The sequence below is a fragment of the Phaethon lepturus genome, unplaced genomic scaffold (assembly GCF_000687285.1).
Source record: "Phaethon lepturus isolate BGI_N335 unplaced genomic scaffold, ASM68728v1 scaffold241, whole genome shotgun sequence".
NCBI classification, from domain to species: domain Eukaryota; kingdom Metazoa; phylum Chordata; class Aves; order Phaethontiformes; family Phaethontidae; genus Phaethon; species Phaethon lepturus.
In genome coordinates, this window is record NW_010516706.1 from 25728 (window position 1) to 42263 (window position 16536).

Genomic DNA, 16536 nt, shown 5'->3' on the forward strand with positions numbered 1-16536 from the left:
AACAATTTAAATATAGGGTAAATGCACTCAGAATAAAACACATCATCTGGTCACAGACTCAAGCAAGCATTTTCTAACTGCACTTTGATTATCGGGCTATAAAGTAAAACATTGTTAAAGAAGCATCTGTGTGGTTTTTGTGGGTTTTTGAGGGGTTTGGTGGTGGTGTTCTTTTCTTTTTTCCGAAGGCCAAATAAAAGTTATGGAGTTATAACAAAAATCTCCAGAAAATTTTTCACCCATAGAACATTAAGTAACAGTTATTTACTTTTTTTTTTTTTTAAGTTTTTTTTTAAAAAGGTAACAAAGATACAAAGAAAACTCTCCAGTGTAGAAACAGCTGAACACATACCCTGAGCAATTTTTCAATTTTATTAAGCAGTGTAGGTATAAGATGGAACTGTAAATTTCCCAGTTCTGTTGTCCAGGCAGCATAAGCAGGTAAAAATACCTGATGTGTTGCACTAACTACACGTTCTGAAGGGTCTCCTAAAGCTGAAAGCAGCAGTTCAAAGCCCTGGCAAAATAAAGAATATAATTACTTTTCCTACGATTCATGCTGAAGTCTGCTACACAAAACATTCAGTCTAGAAAAAGACTATAATCTATTTTAAAATCTTTACACCAATAAAAATAGCACAATATAGCACATGGAGCCCTCTCAGCAGATATTCCAAGCCCATCCACAAAGGTAAACAGTAGGTGGTCCAGTGACCATGCTAATATTTCTCTATAGTCGTTAAGAGAATTAATACAAACACATTTTACCACTCTGTCTTCAAAAATGCAATGGCAGGATGAGAAGCTCTTAATTTTCACTTATCTGAAACATTATTAAGCAGTATTAAGTTGAACTACAAATAGGCTTTGTTGCAGAGGAATCTTTGCTAGCAAGTGATGATACCAAATTGGTTAATAGTATCAGGTGGCCAATGAAGTAGTATGTTCTTGAAGGCAAATTATGAATTATTAGAGAAGCTTCTGTATGAGGCTTACACTTGAGGTTCTAGTGATACTTGTACATATGTGTTTTCTTTTTGGTCTTGGTGATACAGTAAAATCAATATTCATATAAACCATCAAATGTTTTAAAAGTATCTGAAAAGATTTATTAGAAGTACATGAAATTATGCACCCCCAATTCATGAAATAACTACAGAAGACATTTCATACATACAAAACCCAAACCAAATTATACCTGTTGATATTTGTCTGGATCATCAATATATCCCATAATGATGCCAAGGCTTTTGATCACAGCTTCTCGTACCAGATCTGCCTTATCTTCCATTAGCATTTGCTGCAGCATGGAAAGTACTAATGAACTACGAATTTCTTTCTGTTTGGAAAGAAGAAACATACTTGTTAAATCCAATGAAACAAGAAATGCACATTTATAGCAATTTTTGTGACTAATTCGCACTTCTATTGTTTTGTTTACAAACAAAATCCCTTCCTCCAACCATGGATCCCTCTAAATATTATGCATTGAGTTTTCACCACAGAAGATGAATGAATATAAAATGTCAGTAGCCTCATTAGAGAGTCTTTTGTCCTACTAAGCACAGAACTCAGCTCCTTCAATTCATACAGAAGCATGTACCAAAAATAATTACGAGCAAAAAATTACTATAGACCTAAACTTTAAACAGAATCTTCAATTGCTCCATTGCTAAATTAGAAAAGTGGGTTTTTAATTAGGGTTATTTTCATTTTTCTCTGAAGCTTCAAATTCTAGTTTGCCACTGACTTAATTTTGATGCTTCTTTTGACTGGCAGCACTCTTCATGTAACGTTCCAGTGTCTGAAGAACTCTATTACTGTGTGCCAATTATTTTTTCCGAGATTATTTCCTTAATTGGTCCTAACTATCTTTAATTCATCTCTGCTGAAACAAAGATGATTCTTCTCAGAACATACTGTTTTTAAAGACATTTTATAGCTAGATTGACCTGTATTCCTTTATAATAAGCCATCTCCTCCTTCATGTCATTTATTGAATCTCACATGTGTGATATAAAGTAGAAGACAATGTGATTGTCTACGCATAATGTACAACCTTGGAAAAATTTAAAATTATAGAGGATGTTTACATTATGCTACAGATTTTCACCTTGCTTTCACTAGCAAAGTATTTAGAGTCAATATTAATACTTACTGGAAGGTAAGGTGCTAGAGCTCCACAGGATTCTGCTACCAGTAGCCGTCTCTCTGGGTATTTGTGGTTGATCTGGTAAAGAGAAACAGAATGGCTATTTGCTTTGCAGTAACCAGTATTCAAAAGTGGTTAGAATGAACTGCAATTGAGGGATACATCTGCACCTCTTAGATAAACACTGACTGTGCCTGTGGAAGTTGCATATGGGTACTAAGCAGCCTCAAATTCTTGCTCTGAGGCATAAAGGCAAGGCAGATACAGCCTTCTCTAGTTGTCCTGTAAAATAGATCTTATAGTAAGAGAAGAATCTGATAGTTATGTACATATATATAGTAAAAAGAATGGTGGAAAGCCGTGTTACGAGCTGCTGGACTCCAAAGAATATGAGTAACTTCTGACGCAGCATGTCATGAAATATTTTGTCTTGTGTAGCTCTTCAGGAGCACCGCTCCTCTAAGAACTACACAAGTGCCCTCTAGTGCTCTCAGCCAACCAGTGTAGCATAGCTGCCTGGATCTTGCTGAAGCACTTGAGGTCAAAAAAAGACACATGTACTAAGACAAGAAGTATTACTTGCTACTGAAGTTCTGCTCTAAAGTCCAGCATAAACATGTTGCATCTATAAAGCGTGACTGAAAACAGCTTCTATTCCCAGGAACCTCTTGATCCTGTACGCCTACCTCCCCTTTCCACTCAAAGGCCATCAGAAAATTGTGCCTTACAAATTTGATACTGACACTTCTGAACCAAGTTTGCAACCTGGTGGAGTCAACTTTAACAGTCAGTGTAATGGTTGTACGACGAAACACACAATACGCTTCAGTATACTTTCTGAATTAAAAAATTTAGGGTAAAACGATGAGAGGAAAAAGTGAATAGTTTGATCCTGTCAGATAAAATAGGATACAGATGTGGCACGACTATTTCTTTCTCTCTTGCTATGCAGCATATAGCCTTGGTAAGACAACCATCTGGCCATGGAAAAAGACCAAGGTACTCACTGCTGTCTTTGTTCTCAGTCTTTACCTAGAAGACTTGTCTTCAGCAATCCCAAGTCCCTAAAGCCCATGGGAAAATCTGGAGCAAGGAAGACTTACCTTTGGTAGAGAATTATCTGGTTAAGAAACATTTAAACAAATTGGACATACACCAGTCTGTAGGCCCTGATGGGGATGCACCCATCAGTGCTGAGGGAGTTGGCTGATGTCATTGCAAGACCACTCTTGACAATCAAAGAAATGTTGTGGCAATGGGTGAGGTTCCTGAGGACTGGAAGAAAGCAAATGTCACTGCTATCTTCAGGAAGGGCAAGACAGAGGATCTAGTGAAACACAGGCCACTCTGCCTAACATCAGCTCCTGGGAAGGTGTTGGAGCAATTAATCCCGGAAAGCATTTCCAAATGTATGAAGGACAAGAAGGTAGCTGGGAATAGCCAGCGTGTGTTCATATAGGAAAAAACATGCATGACCAACCTAATAGTTTTCCAAGGTGACTGGCTCAGTGAACAAGGGGAGACCAGTGAATATTGTTTATCTTGACTTCAGCAAGACTTTTGATACTGTTTCCCATAACATCCTCATTCACAAACTGATGAAGTCTGGGCTAGGTAAGGACAGTGAGGTGGACAGAAAAGTGGCTGAACTAATCACAGGCTCAAAATGCTGCAGCTGGGGGCTAGTCCCCAGTGGCGTACCACAAGGGTTGATTCTGGGGCCAACAACAAAGATGTATAACATCTTCATTAATGACCTGGATGGCAAATTAGAATGCACCTCAACAGGTGTGCAGATGACACAAAACTGGAAGGAGTGGTTGATATACCCAGATGGGTATACTCCCATTCAGGGGCACCTAACATGCTGGAGAAAAGGGCAGACAAGACCCTTATGAAGTTTAAGGAAGGGAAGTGCGAAGTCCTGAACCTGAACAGAAATAATTCCCATGCACCAGGGCAGAATGGGGGCCAATTGGCTGGAAAGCAGCTTAGCAAAAAAGGACCTGGAGGGCCTGACAAATACCAAGCTGAGCCAGCAGTGCACTCCTTGCAGCAAGGAAGAACAATGGTATCCTGGGCAGCACTAGCATAAATCAGCAGCAGCAGGTAAGGAAAGTGATTATCCCTCTTTACTCAGCACTCGTGAGACCACATCTGGAGTGCTGTGTACAGTTCTGGGCTTCCCAGCTACAGAAACAAAGACATATTGGAGCAAGTCCAGCAGAGAGACATGAAGATGATTAAGAGATACGAGTATCTGATACAGGGGGGAGGCTGAGAGAGCTGGGATTGCTCGGTATTGAGAAGAGAGCGCTCAGGAGAGATCTCAGCCTTGTGTAAAAATATCTGTACCTATCTGCAGAGAGGTAAAAAACACAGAGGTGCCAAATGAAAGGACAAGAGGAATGGACACAAATTGAAATATATGAAATTCTGTTTTACTGGGAGAGTGGCAAGACCTCAGAACATGTTGCCCAGAGATGTTACGAGCCTCCATCCTTGGACATATTCAAAATCAGACTGGACTTGGTCTTGAGCAACCTGCTCTAGTTGACTCTCTTTTAAGCAGGGAGCTTGGACTACAGTATGTTCAGAGGTCCCTTCCACCCTCAGCCATTCTGTGATTCTCTCAATTCTACTGGCTTAGGAGAAACTACAGATGAAGACATAGTAATACATCAACTTTGGACAACTTCTTACCCTGACTGTATTTCCACAGCACACTAAACAATGGTACCTGACCACTGATGTACTACTACTCATGTCTTCAACTTTCTCACTGTTCTGATCACTAAGAACTCTCTCAAGAATGAATTGTGGCAAAGATCACTGGAAAGAGACTCAAATGAACAAATCATGAGCCTCAGAGCTAAACTGAAGTCTCAAGCATGGGAGAACGTTCTTTGAGTGCGTCTATCATTATTTTGCATTCATTCATCAGTAGGGCATCTATTTTTTGGAAGTATGAAGATTTCATAGATGAGAAACATTATGGGCATGCAACAGGCTGCTTTAATACCTATAGTATCTTTGACTTATGTGCTATCTTTCCCTTCTGGTGCTCTGCCTACCTGAGGGAAACAGCAAAGACTAGTTTCAATTGGTTCAGGTGGACTGGCAAGGCAATACAAATATCACCCCTGATATTACAAGACATGTTGACACGCTGGAGGGGAAAAAAAGACCCAAATTTCCACAAGGTTTGTGTTCAGGGAAGATTACTAGCCCTTGGAAACTTAAACATAACTGTGAAATGCTTATTATAATTTATTTTTCTTTTATCTTTATAAGCAGTATAATTTTAGAAGCCAATTAACTGGTCGCTAGTTCTGAGGGAACTTTTAGCATTCACACAGCCTTGATCTAAACTCAGATGAGCCAGCTACCAAATTCTATATGAGGAGCTGCAAAAAGCAGGTAGAAAGATCTCAAAGACTAGCCTGATAACTCTAAGCTCCAGAATGTGTGGATGAAAATGCTGAACGTTCTGAGGGCCTAGTCCTTTGCATCTGTAAATAGATTTTGGTTGGAGACCAACTGCATGAACACTTTCATCATTACAGCATCCGAGACGGTAAAAGTGTATTTTTTAGTTCCTTCTACAAACTCAGTCTTGCAACAATGAGATTCAGCTGGTATTTTGCCGGAGAAAATAATGACCTGGTTTCAGTACTGCAAACAAAGTCTGGCAAACCGCATTAAATAAATGCATGACATATGGCTTGGCAGCCTGATATGCTATGCTGTACTGTTATAGTTGGACTGGTTTCTCTTTTGCATCAGCAATTAGCAAGAAACTGGTATGATGAAGATGTGCTCTTACTGAGGTGAGACTTTTTCAAATACTTCAAGTTTCATGAGAAGGACTAAGAAAAGATGAGGTTTATTTTGTGCTCAACTTCTATTGCCATGGGTATTTCATTTAATCAATACATACATCAGTCACATATAAGCACAAATGCTGCATGCCATACATACATCTACTGTCAGAAAGCATTAAGACTATTAAAGCTTGGACTTTATTGTGAAACACAGATGGCTGAGTTATGCAAGAAACAGTAGACAATTATCAGACCAGAAAGACTGTGCCATCAAAGCAAGGATTACCACTCTGTCATGGCGTAGTTATTCACTGTCTTTTAGGCAATGGTGAACTCCCTTCTCTTCATTAAGGTAGGAAAATACCATGCATTTTCATCTGAAGTCACGTTCTTCTGTTTCTATGCCTCAGATGAAAGTGTAAGAGCATTTCAGTTTGGTTGTTCAGTTATTTCTATTAATTTAGAACATCTGTGGAAACGGTTACTGTGATTCTAGAAGCCACATGTACACTTCAGGCTGATCTTACAGGTGTAAAATCATGCTCATCAACAGGAAACTTATTTCTGACTATTTAAATTCTTAAACAGAATATTAAAGATCAAACTAGCTGAAGTGTGGACATTGCTCCAGAAACTTGTTACAATATAAAAATCAGCAAATGAGATCTTTGAATGAAAATGGTTTTCCCACAGTCTGGAAATTACAGTACAAATACAAAAGCACCTACCTGGAAATAGGTTACACAACACTGATGATGAACATGTGCATATCTACATTTCAATACAACAAAAATATGTAGGTATATGCAAGTAACTAGAATCTCCAGAAAGTCTTTGACAACTTTGCTCCTTCTGAGTTCTTTTTGATGTTATATAAAAGTTTATACAATGAGGACAAAGAGCATCTTTCTGAAAAATACTTTGAACTGCCATTCATTGAAAAACAAAAACAAAACAACCTTCCCCTCAAACAAATAAAATTCAACATTTATGAAGCTTAAACTAACTTTCCAGCATAAAGCATAAAATAATGGTACCTGTTCCCAACACTGTGGTAAAAGCTCAGCTTCTACACGTGTTGGTCCAACGTGTCGGGCAAACGCCACACACCCAGTCAGTATCATCTGTCTGGAAACATAAATTTAAAGCTTTAATCTGTTTATAAAGTAAAGTTCTATAATACATAGAATATATTCTTTAAGTTAGGAAAGCAGATGCTGTCAGGCAACAGGTAATTGTCTACAGTCAAAATTTCACACCATACATGCTGACTTGAAGGTTAAATGTTAAAATGAAAGCCACTATCTTGTTTTCTATTTAATATGCCTTTTCCAGAAACTTGCAGATCCCAAACTCCATGAACCAGAGCCTGAGAATCTCTGATTTGGAAATCTCTGATTTCCCAACATCTGAGATTGGGAATCTCTGACTAAATCTCTCATTTAATTCTTATTACTGAATAATATGTCTCATCATGCAGTAAAAAGATCTGAATGACTTAATGGTATCATACCATCAGTATTTTAGTCAAGTATAGATATTGCTTTTATTTAGAAGCATTCATGAGATTTAATGATATTTGTTCAAAACAAGTAACTTAATCCTTTCATGAAATGCTTTCGTAACATTCCAAGATGCAAGTTACTGTCTTCTCTCCCAAAATACTGGACTTTACTCGTCAGAAATCTTCTAAAGCCCATTAGAGAAGGGAAGCAATTAATCAATCAGTAGTATCTACACCTGAGTCATCTGTATTTATATTCTTGTGTTTTTTAAACTTTCCTCAAAGTTTGCAAGAAATCATTGTTGTTCCATCAATTTCATAAGCAGACATATATTTAAAATTTCAGTAAAATTGTACTTGACTGTAATTTGTAAAATTTTAACTTTTATTTAATGAGTATTTATCTTGCTAAGAATTTTTACTATTTTTCCTGTTAATAGGATTGGAATGATACCAACTTTGCATGCAATTCACCAGTTCTATTTACTTTTAAAGCCTACATCAACACTTAAATAACTAGTTTCAAACAATAATGCACGGGTATGAGAGGCTCATTTTATCACCTCCACAGTAAGATTAGGACACCACTGAGAATTTGTTCATTGTTTCTTTGTGGAAAGTAAGCCAGACTGAATTTGTTAGCGTTTTACTGTCTTGTTTAAAGTCCTAAATATTTACTGCAGCTAATAGTATGCCCTTAAGGTTGAAAGGCAGAGATTCTGCTGGTTATTTCTTAACCAGTTATATAACATACTCCATCAAAAAGATACTAATTTGCTTTCAGAATCTTTTCAAGAAATGGTCTATTAATTTTTTTTTTTCCCAGCATTCTTTAGGCCAGCCATCAGAGCAAGCTCTTTGGTTTTGTATTGTGGTGGTTTTTTCTCCTCTCTACCACATACAGAGAACTAGACCTTTGATCAAGGTAAAAAGCTTGGGGAAAAATGCAACGATTAGATAAGACTCAAGAAATCAACAGCTGATATGCGATAGCAATATGGAGACAGAAGCCTGTGGTAATTCTGAGTTCTACAACAAACAAAATAGTTATTCAAGTGCCTGTCCTTGGTTCTACACAAGCTGAAACTAATCACAGAACCAGACAATAGGATATACTTTTATAGGATATTAGAAAAGAAAGAAGCAGAACACAGTAATCACTTGAAATCTTCTGCATTTGAAATGGGGAAACCCAAAATATCTATTTATTTTTTTTAAATTAAACCGTCTCAAGAAAGTCCCATGAAACCTCAAAATTAAGTCTGATTTCCCTACTTTATAGGCAAGACAAAAAGAACTTTAAGATATTGCAAAAATATTAAAAAATAATGTTTTAAGTATTTTACTGTAACCATCTTAAAAGTATATGACAACAGTTGGTGTTTCAAGGGAAGGAAAGGTTGGAAGGATCTCAACAACAGGTCATTGAAGCAAAAAACATTAACACTAGGCTGTTGCAAAAATTGCAGTTTAGGCTGGATATGGGGAGAAACTTCTACTTATTGTCATAATCTTCTCTTTGTTAACAAGATGCTGGGAACATTTTCCTTTCCAGGTTATGCACATATGATCACGTAGGCAGGAATGTAAAAGCAAATCAGTACGATTCAGCAGAGCACTAGTTTGCTTCATCAGTACAGAAACCAAGGTGAAATCAAGAGTCAGACTAGAGGAACAAGGCAGAAGTTAAGAGTAGAACAGATATAATTTAACACTCCTAAACTCTTTCTAGAGGTCTTAAAAAGTGACTGCATGCATTGGTAAGCAATTCAATCTTTTATTACACAGTTCAAGGCTCTTCTATCACTCCTAAATGTTGTATTAAAAACTAACTTACTAGAGTTTTCCTTAATATGTAAGCAAGTTATGTCTGTTCTGTAAGAGGTAGTATCATATGACCAATGAAAAGTCATACTAGATAGACTAAACAATGTATTTTAACTTCTTTTCATTAAGAGTGCTGCTTCTGGGTACCTTAACTTGGAAATCTTCAAGAGTCCACATTTTGAACCATGTTTTAATCTTGTCCTAAAGACCCCAACATTAGTCATGGTTCCTTAGCTTCCAAAACCAACATAATTGTCCAAGAAGAAGTTAACACATATTTGTTCCTTTGCAGAAGAGAATTTGATAGACATTTTGAAAAGTTGAAGAGTACGTTAGTTAGCAAAGCCTTGAGGATAAAAGTGGCCTTGTTAAATATAATGTACAAGATATTGTATATACAATATAAATATATTGTACAAGACAATGGAAATATGTTATATCTGCATGCACCAAAAAGCCTCTCACATGGGCAAGAAGTATAATACAGGCTTTCCGCATAATTGTTTATGTACTTTACAAGGTCAAATATTTAAAATAAATGACTAACTTTAATGGGTTGATTATTAGAAATGCAATGTCACATTTCGGTTTCTTGCCTTTAGCAAATTAAAAAAGTCAAGTTGTTATAATTTTCTACTTTAATGTATAATGTAGGCCTGTACCATAAAACTGAAGGTAACCGAATAATATGGGAGATAATTAATAACATTGCTCTGGTGACTAAACCTGAATGTCTTTGCTTATTTCATATTGCACAAAACTGCTAAAATATTATTTAAACTTATCTAAACAAAACAGGCATGCATAATACACTTCCATACAAATATGTAAGTATAAAATACCAACTGAAATTCTGAATAAGTATTTTCTATCTATCTAATTTGTATTCAGAATCTCTTTAGTTGACGGAATTTTACTTATTCTTCAGTCAGATATTATGGCAAGTTTAAAAGAGATTATGATTTTAATGTGTGTAAATGTATACTATGTATATACATGTTTTGTCCTGGAGGTCGTAGCAGAATATTATTCTCAAATTTCCGATGAAAATGAGTTACTTTTAGATATAAATCTCTAACTCACAAAAAAAGAATGAACAACTTCAAGGAAAAAGACACACCTAACTGCAGCTAAACAGGCATATGAAAAATCCTGTGACAAATTAACTACAAGAGACTACAAGCAAGATGTAACTTCCTTCCCCCCTCAACCACAAAATAATTTGAGCTTTACAGGCCGCATGGGACATTCAAAACATTTTAGGTAATGGTAGATTTTCCAGAAGCAGATTTCTAATGAATCTGAAGCAGAACAAGGACTGCATCTTTTTGTAATTTCAATCTGCATGGTGCCACTGTGCTACAAGTTGCTTTTATTTATTTATGCATTTTTTGTCTCCAAAGCCATCTCTTTCACTTGTACCTCATCTCCAAATCTTACCATGGGAACAATTTAGGAATATACCAGAACAATTCCATTTCAGAGAATCTTCAAAAGAAATGCTTTTCACCTATCTCATAAAGCGTATTTTGTCTGAAGACAGAATAGAGCAACAATAGATAACAGATGCTTTACGTAACATCTCTAATGAAAATAATAGAAGACCTACAGATCAAATATGAAAAATCTTTCCACAGTTAGAGAAGGAAACATACCAGCTAGGATACTGTCTTTCAACCTTAAGGATATTCTCATCAAGATCGGTACAAAGTCAATCAGATTTCCTGAGTACCAAGGAAGAACTAAATTTGTAAAACAAAATAAAAAGTATACGTTGTTTAAAGTCTTAACCAAAATTAAAAAAAGCTCTTAACACTTGTCAGAACTGAATCACTGCTTCAGTCTTCTGATTTTTTTATTGCTACCTTAGTACTGAACCATAAGGAGGAAGAGTACTATTTTCTCATGCTATTTCCCCCAACTAAACATGGTATTTAACTTACAAACATATAGATCACTAAGATAGAATAAAACAGCGGTTTAAAAAAGCTGTTTTGATTTCTCTATCAAACATTGCTAAGAATTATGATTTTAAAGCTCATTTTAACAAAGTGTTTCAGTTCATCTTTAAATAAAAAAGGAACTGAAATGTTACACTGCAGCTTACCAAGCACATTCTTACATTTCCGTAGCTAGAAAGTGCAGGTCATGGAAATGGAGACTCCCGAAGTCCAGATAAATTTGTCAACATTACACCAGTAAAACATTAGCTTAAGTGAAACTTGGTTAAAATCATCCAATAATATCCAGTTTCTATCAGTTCTGCTTCTTTGACAAAGAAACAAAGTTTCTTCTTGTCCCGCAACACACAAACGCAAACACACCTTTGCTCATCATCTGGTCGTTTGATCAAATTGAACAGTATGTGTAGAAGCTGATCTCTCTCTTTAGGTTCAGGATGGAGGCAGGCTGTGCACAGTATGAGTGGGATCAATTCCTAAAAAGTTGTGGGTAGGGGAAAACCAAACAAAGTAAAAACGCTTTGGGCATATATTCATTAATGGCAAAAGAAACTAAGAAGATAAATCTAGCTACATAACATCAAAACAGTTAGAGAAGATGCTTTAAAGTCTTTATTTCTTATTAAATGACCTGAAAAAAGTGAAGGTCTACAAAAGTTAGATTTATTTTCCTGCTAGGAAAGATCAGGGGAGAACCAGCACATAAAAGAAAAAGCTCTGCAAAGATTACAATTAACATATGCAGATCACCTATAACCAGAATTAGAGGACAATCATAGTTTACATTTTCTTCACTGCCTATTGAACTGAAGCAAGCTCCACAGACATGTATGGAACAAAGATCCTGTGGAAAAAGCTATTTCTGATGCCATGGAGTTAAAGATTAAAATTTCCAATTAAGCATGCACGCAGTTTTGTGCACAAGTTTGAATAAGCACTGAGAAGCATACATTGGTAAGGGTGACTGCAGACAGATATCCTCTACTTTCTGTTGACTGAAAACTGTATGATTTTTTTAAAGGTTTGTTGGGTTTTTTCCCCAATAAATAGGCAATAGCTGAAGCTGAATTTTCTTTTTAGAGCAATTCAATTCTCTTAGGGAACAAATTACCAAGAAAATACTGTCTAAAACATTAACTGAAAGAAATATATAAGGCTGTTCACAACAATAAAGACCTCCTTCTTTCTAAATATGCCTTCAAAGCTCATGGTATTCATTCCCAGAAGAAACAAATGTTTCTAAAACATGGACTGGAAGTCCCTTTTCTTGACCTTGTTGATGTGAGCCTTTACTCCAACTGAATTTGGAAGCCACACAACTTCTAGGTGATTTAGTATCATAGGGACAGAAACGTCACACTGAGACGTTGGAGGAAAAGAACAAGACAAACCTAAATGCCTGCAGGGAAAACACAGGCAAGTAATCTGGAGACTTCCTCTCCCACCTGCCACGTACTTTTGAGCCACTTTCAACAAACAAGCTTTTTGTGAATTAACAAGCCATGACAAGCAAATGGCAGTGGGAAACACTTCTGAAGTAACTAGGAAAAATCATACAAAACCTGGAAAAAAAATCTATAGTTACTTGCAGGGAGGCGACAACTTCTTCTTGCAGACATTCAAAGTGACCTATTCATAATGTTCTTGAGAATAAGCCTTTAAACAAGGTGGATGTGTGGAAAATTAAAGACACTCTCACTGCCCAACTTGTATTTTCCTAAATAGCAAATGCTATGTTTATTTTAAACACAGAACAATACTCTATTTCAGAGCATCGCCTAAGCTAGTCAATTCCTGATAGGCTTTTGTTGTCATTTTACAGGAGTTCTTCCCAGTATGCCACCCCCTCTCCCCCCTGAATTTGACCAAGACACATCCTAAAATGTATTTTAACATCCTGGAAGGTATTTTGGCAATATTTAACCCAACGATGCATTACAGAATTTCTGATGAGACAGAGGAATGAATGTGGAAATATCCTACCCACCACTTAAAAAATCTGAAAGTACAGTAAGAGAAATGAGAAATAAGTTTGAACAGTTTGGACATTTCTATTTCTCCATATTTTGAAGTGAACCAGTTCTTGGGTTTGTTTTTAAGTAAGTGTAGCACAATTCAAAATAATATGAATTGAAAACATGTGTTACAGAAACTTTACAAATTATATAGCACAAAGAGCTAAATAATGTTCTTCAGTTGAAAGTTCCTTTCCCTCTAGAATCTGCATGTTAGACTTTATTCTTTGTGTACTTAACATTCAGTTTTTGCCCATTTAAAGTTCTGAGAAGGCAGGGGGCTTAACCTATTTACCTTTTTTTTGTACTTCACAGGAGCATTTTCTCTCCTGCAAACACTGTTTTAACTCAAAAACATTTGAAAAAAATATTATAAAAATAAAAAAACCACTGCTACACTAAATACTGGTACTTACACTTCAAGCTAAGATCTTTTAAAAACGAAATCAGATTGCAATTTGTAGACACAGAACATAATTACTAACTTCACCGTAAAGAATATAGCTTATGGAAAAACCCTTACATCAAAAAACCCTGTGTTACTTTACTGAGATCTAACTTTCTGAAATCTACCCTAAGTTCACATTATCCAACTGCTCTTGCAATTATTCTTAAGTACTCCTTATAAAAAATTATTTTAAAAAGACCACATGAAATGGTATATAAATGTTTTTATGGTCTGCGATTTGTGTTTCATCTGTTAAAACCACCACACTGACTTCACTTTCCTGGTATGTTTGAGTACCTACTCAAAAATCTCAACTGCTCACTCAGAACTACTGCTAGATTTCAAAATAGTGCCATGAGCTTTATTTATATTTTTTTCAAGCTTCTTTTCATATTTAAGGAAGTTAAAAAAGTTGTCTTTTTCCAGCTGAGCCTGTACAAAAGAAAAACACCTCCAAATATTCACCTGCGTACTACTACCTTGTGTGTGAAAGGCTAATGAGTAACCTAACACCATTGAAATGGGGCAGATACAAGGCTGGTTCTTTACCTTGCAGAAAGCTGGTTATTATAGCTGACGGAATTAGCTGTATTTTCTTGTCCATTGGTCACATTCTTTCATGCATACTATGGGAGAAGAGAGTGTTCTCTGCATCGCTGCATCAGTGCTTCTACAGCTCCTTCTATTAAGGGGAGTGGAGAAACAGTAAGAAGTCTTTAACAGTGTTTTATGTGTTCCCTATAGACTTAATGGACAGGAAGGCAAAGCTGGAGGTGAAAGGGACTTTCTGTGGGACAAGAAGAACAAAGCTGCTCTCACAGATAGACAAAACAGTTCAAGTGAAGTCTCCCTAAGACTTCAAAGGGGATAGATTCTTCTTGGGATATTCAGGATTATTAACAAAATCCAACCTACAGGCTCATTCGTGTAGAGCTCATTCCTTCCTGTTGCTAAGGGCCATGACTTAGATGTAGATTTGTTTAATCAATCTCAGACTTTTCATTCTCAAAACCAGCAGAGAAGTGCTGTAGAAAGTGGTACATTTTCCAATAAGACACAATAATATTAGCATTTGGCTGTTTAAATTCAAGATGAAAGTTCATAACATTGTTATGGAGACAGTATATAATTATTAATAATCAAGGAGAGGAATTCCAGTGCTATTTGAAACACTGTCTTTCTTGGGAAGGAATACCACTTGTGCTGACAGTCATAAAGCAAGAACATAAATATTAAAAAAAGCAACAACGTTCCTCTATTTAATTTGGGACCTTCCTAAATGTCCTGTTCATCCCCAAGTCCCTCTTTTCCCTTTTGCCTCTGACTTGGGAAAACTGACTAGTTCGTATTGGTGTTAGTATTGTTGAGTGACTTTAAGTGACTTTAAGAACTGCAATACTGTTTACCCATTAGATGCCAAGCAGACTGCCATTATAACATTGTCAGCACTTGCAACTTGATGAAATAAAACATCACGTGTCAGAGGCCTCACCTCCACTACTGAAAAGGCAAGTTCATATCTGAAGCAGTTTATATCTGTGAGCTACCCAGAGGGAGAATAGAGAGAAAAAAGTTACTTTGTTTTTACTGTGCGATAAGCTACATATAGGTAAAGGATGGACAAGGCTACGAAGCTGACCTGATGCGTCGCACAGGAGAGCTGAAACAGCCTGTCTTCTCCCTGTTCTACTTCTGCGTCACTGTCCATGTAGGTCTCTCCAAAGAAAAACTCACTTTTTTTTTTACCACAGTACTTTTGCACAGCTTCTCCCTAACTCATACTAACATGTTCTGTTATCTTTGAACAGGATTCACTAATCGACTGATTCAAGTTCTCAATAAAGGCAACATTTACAGAGGCATATGGAGCAGCTCTTTATTATGGTCAAAAGAAGGTAGCTTTTTACTGGTAACTGGTATCACCTCAACTATATGCAAAACAGTTCCTCCTACATATTAGAAGTATTAAAAAAAAGTATTTGGGTTTTTTTAAATGCATCCTAGAGCAAGCATTTGTCTATTTTGCTGACAGTTTTCTTACAAGGCAACAAGGAATTTTCTATGTTGATGCCTTCATGTAATTTTTCTTTTGTTCAGCGTTCTGACAGAAGTCTTCTACATCTTCATTTCTCTTGCTAATGTCTTTTTGTTAGTGTTCATAAAAAATAATTATCTCAAAGGATAAATTTAATTAGTGTTAAATGTCACAACTGGTTACTTAGGTTAGGATAGTCATCTTTGTTATTATTTCAAATATTAATCTAATAATATGGCAAATGTGATAACTTAATATATAAATCAGGATTAGAGGACAATGTTTCTGTTCAGCATTCTGACAAAAGTCTTCTACATCCCCATTTCTCTCACTAATGTCTTTTTGTTAGCGTTCATAAAAAAGTTCAGAATTCATCCTTTCAGTTTTAAAATGAAAAAATATTTAATCATAGGATTAATACATGACTCAGAACTTTGTGCAACTCATCTTATTAATATTAAAATTACAACTCTAATTATGTTTCATGGGATGAGACTATTATTCCAGGATCCAAATTAAGCCTCTTTTAGATCCCAAAGGGATGCTTTTACATATGAATCAATGCATATACGGGTCTGAAAAAAACCTTTGTACTTCTTTGTTTATATCCACTGTTTATTTGGAAACCTGCATATAAAAATACTGATAAAACTAGTAACAACTGGCTACTCGATTCACAAACATTAAATTCAACTCCTTGCATCCATGAATTATGTTATGGTTAAAGAAACGGTGTTGAAAGACATCAGCTTTCAGACTAGAGATGAAAA

General features: G+C 36.1%; 1 protein-coding gene across 1 annotated transcript in view; it reads right to left on the reverse strand.

Annotated features, from left to right (window-relative positions):
- Nucleotides 1-11744, reverse strand: part of KIAA1468 (KIAA1468 ortholog) — a gene marked incomplete at both ends in the record, with an annotated part of 32853 nt that extends 21109 nt beyond the window's left edge. Inside the window, 5 exons of the mRNA XM_010296136.1 lie at nt 353-517; nt 1199-1339; nt 2159-2230; nt 7014-7104; nt 11632-11744. Coding sequence (XP_010294438.1) covers nt 353-517; nt 1199-1339; nt 2159-2230; nt 7014-7104; nt 11632-11744 — 582 coding nt within the window. The remainder of the gene's footprint in view (nt 1-352; nt 518-1198; nt 1340-2158; nt 2231-7013; nt 7105-11631) is intronic.
- Nucleotides 11745-16536: the final 4792 nt, after the last annotated feature.